The sequence below is a fragment of the Sinocyclocheilus rhinocerous genome, unplaced genomic scaffold (genome assembly GCF_001515625.1).
Source record: "Sinocyclocheilus rhinocerous isolate Xijiao unplaced genomic scaffold, SAMN03320098_v1.1 scaffold1636, whole genome shotgun sequence".
NCBI classification, from domain to species: Eukaryota; Metazoa; Chordata; class Actinopteri; order Cypriniformes; family Cyprinidae; genus Sinocyclocheilus; species Sinocyclocheilus rhinocerous.
This window is the reverse complement of record NW_015628289.1, coordinates 394,076-395,347: the sequence shown is the minus strand read 5'-3', so window position 1 is coordinate 395,347 and position 1,272 is coordinate 394,076. Positions and strand designations below refer to the sequence as shown.

The 1,272-nt window shown below is 39.0% G+C and overlaps 1 protein-coding gene across 1 annotated transcript in view; it reads left to right on the top strand.

Annotated features, from left to right (window-relative positions):
• Window positions 1-398: 398 nt before the first annotated feature.
• Window positions 399-1,272, top strand: part of LOC107737280 (homeobox protein Nkx-2.2a-like) — a 2,477-nt gene continuing 1,603 nt past the window's right edge. Inside the window, exon 1 of the mRNA XM_016548747.1 lies at window positions 399-666. Coding sequence (XP_016404233.1) covers window positions 399-666 — 268 coding nt within the window. The remainder of the gene's footprint in view (window positions 667-1,272) is intronic.

Below are 1,272 nucleotides of genomic sequence, written 5' to 3'. Positions count from 1 at the left end.
ACACTGTCTTCATCCACTTGACTCCCAAGACCCGCCCACACGTGGCCAACCTTTTTCGTTTTTAATGCTTTTTCACTGCAGGTTCATGTGTTGAGACCAACCTTATATGGACTGATCAGCCTGGTAATGGCTTATTTCCCCCTAACACCCAGCAGTAGCGCAATATCCATGAGCTAGATATACCACTTCAGTCACTTTGGCATTCTTCCTGGACTTACAGAACTGATTTCTCCGCCACATTTTTTTTTCTCAAGCAACGGTTACCGATCGAGCCTCATGCGTCGACTTCAGTTTACTTCGCGCTGAAGCGGCACTGATCCGGTATTCATTAAATCATCTGTGTTTTGTGTTTTTAAACAGAGGATTGCCAAACTGGTGCAGCAACTTTACTGCATCAAATGCCCCAGAACATGTCGTTGACCAACACAAAGACGGGCTTTTCAGTAAAGGACATTTTGGACCTCCCTGATACTAACGATGAAGAAGGATCTATCACCGGGACTGAGGAAGATACGGAAGGTTCTGAGGCGACTAAAACGCCTGGAGTGCTAGTGCAACGTCCTTTAGAGAATGTTCAAAACCTGCCTTTAAAGAATCCGTTTTATGATAATAGCGGCAATCCTTATACCAGATGGCTCGCAACTACGGACAGCATCCAATACTCATGTAAGTATAGAATTCACACAAGTTGAAACTCTCTTCGATTCTAAAAAAAACACTATTTTTATACTGATCATCTATCACACATATTTGATTTTGCACAGCTGAAATCATTTCACAAAATCATTGTCTTTGACACTGTCGTAGAGAAATGTTAATCTGTAGATTCCGACTGTTGCGCTTGTCTAAAGGCGTTAAATTAGTTATCAACACTACATTTTTGTTATTTCATAAATCCTGTTTAAATTCCCCAGACAGATTCTGGAAGCTTTACTGACTGATAGTTTTGGCTTACATTTTCCTCTTTGTTAATCAGTAACTGTTGAATCGGCTATACGGCAAAATCATCGTTTCGTTTGGGTCACAAGCCCTATGATAATTAGGGCCTTTTAAAATGAAAAGCATGTTAATTATATGAACAGATCTGCAAAAACAGATTGTTGAATTGCAGTGTTTATTAGTCCGCCTGACCTAATTTAATGTCCATTGACAAATATTTGTTCGTTTGTGTAACTGAAAATGAATACAAAGAAATGTCACCAAAAACACACTTACTTCACACTTTCTTGCAATTTACAATTGAATTTAATTTGATGTGGAATTAACTGTAAT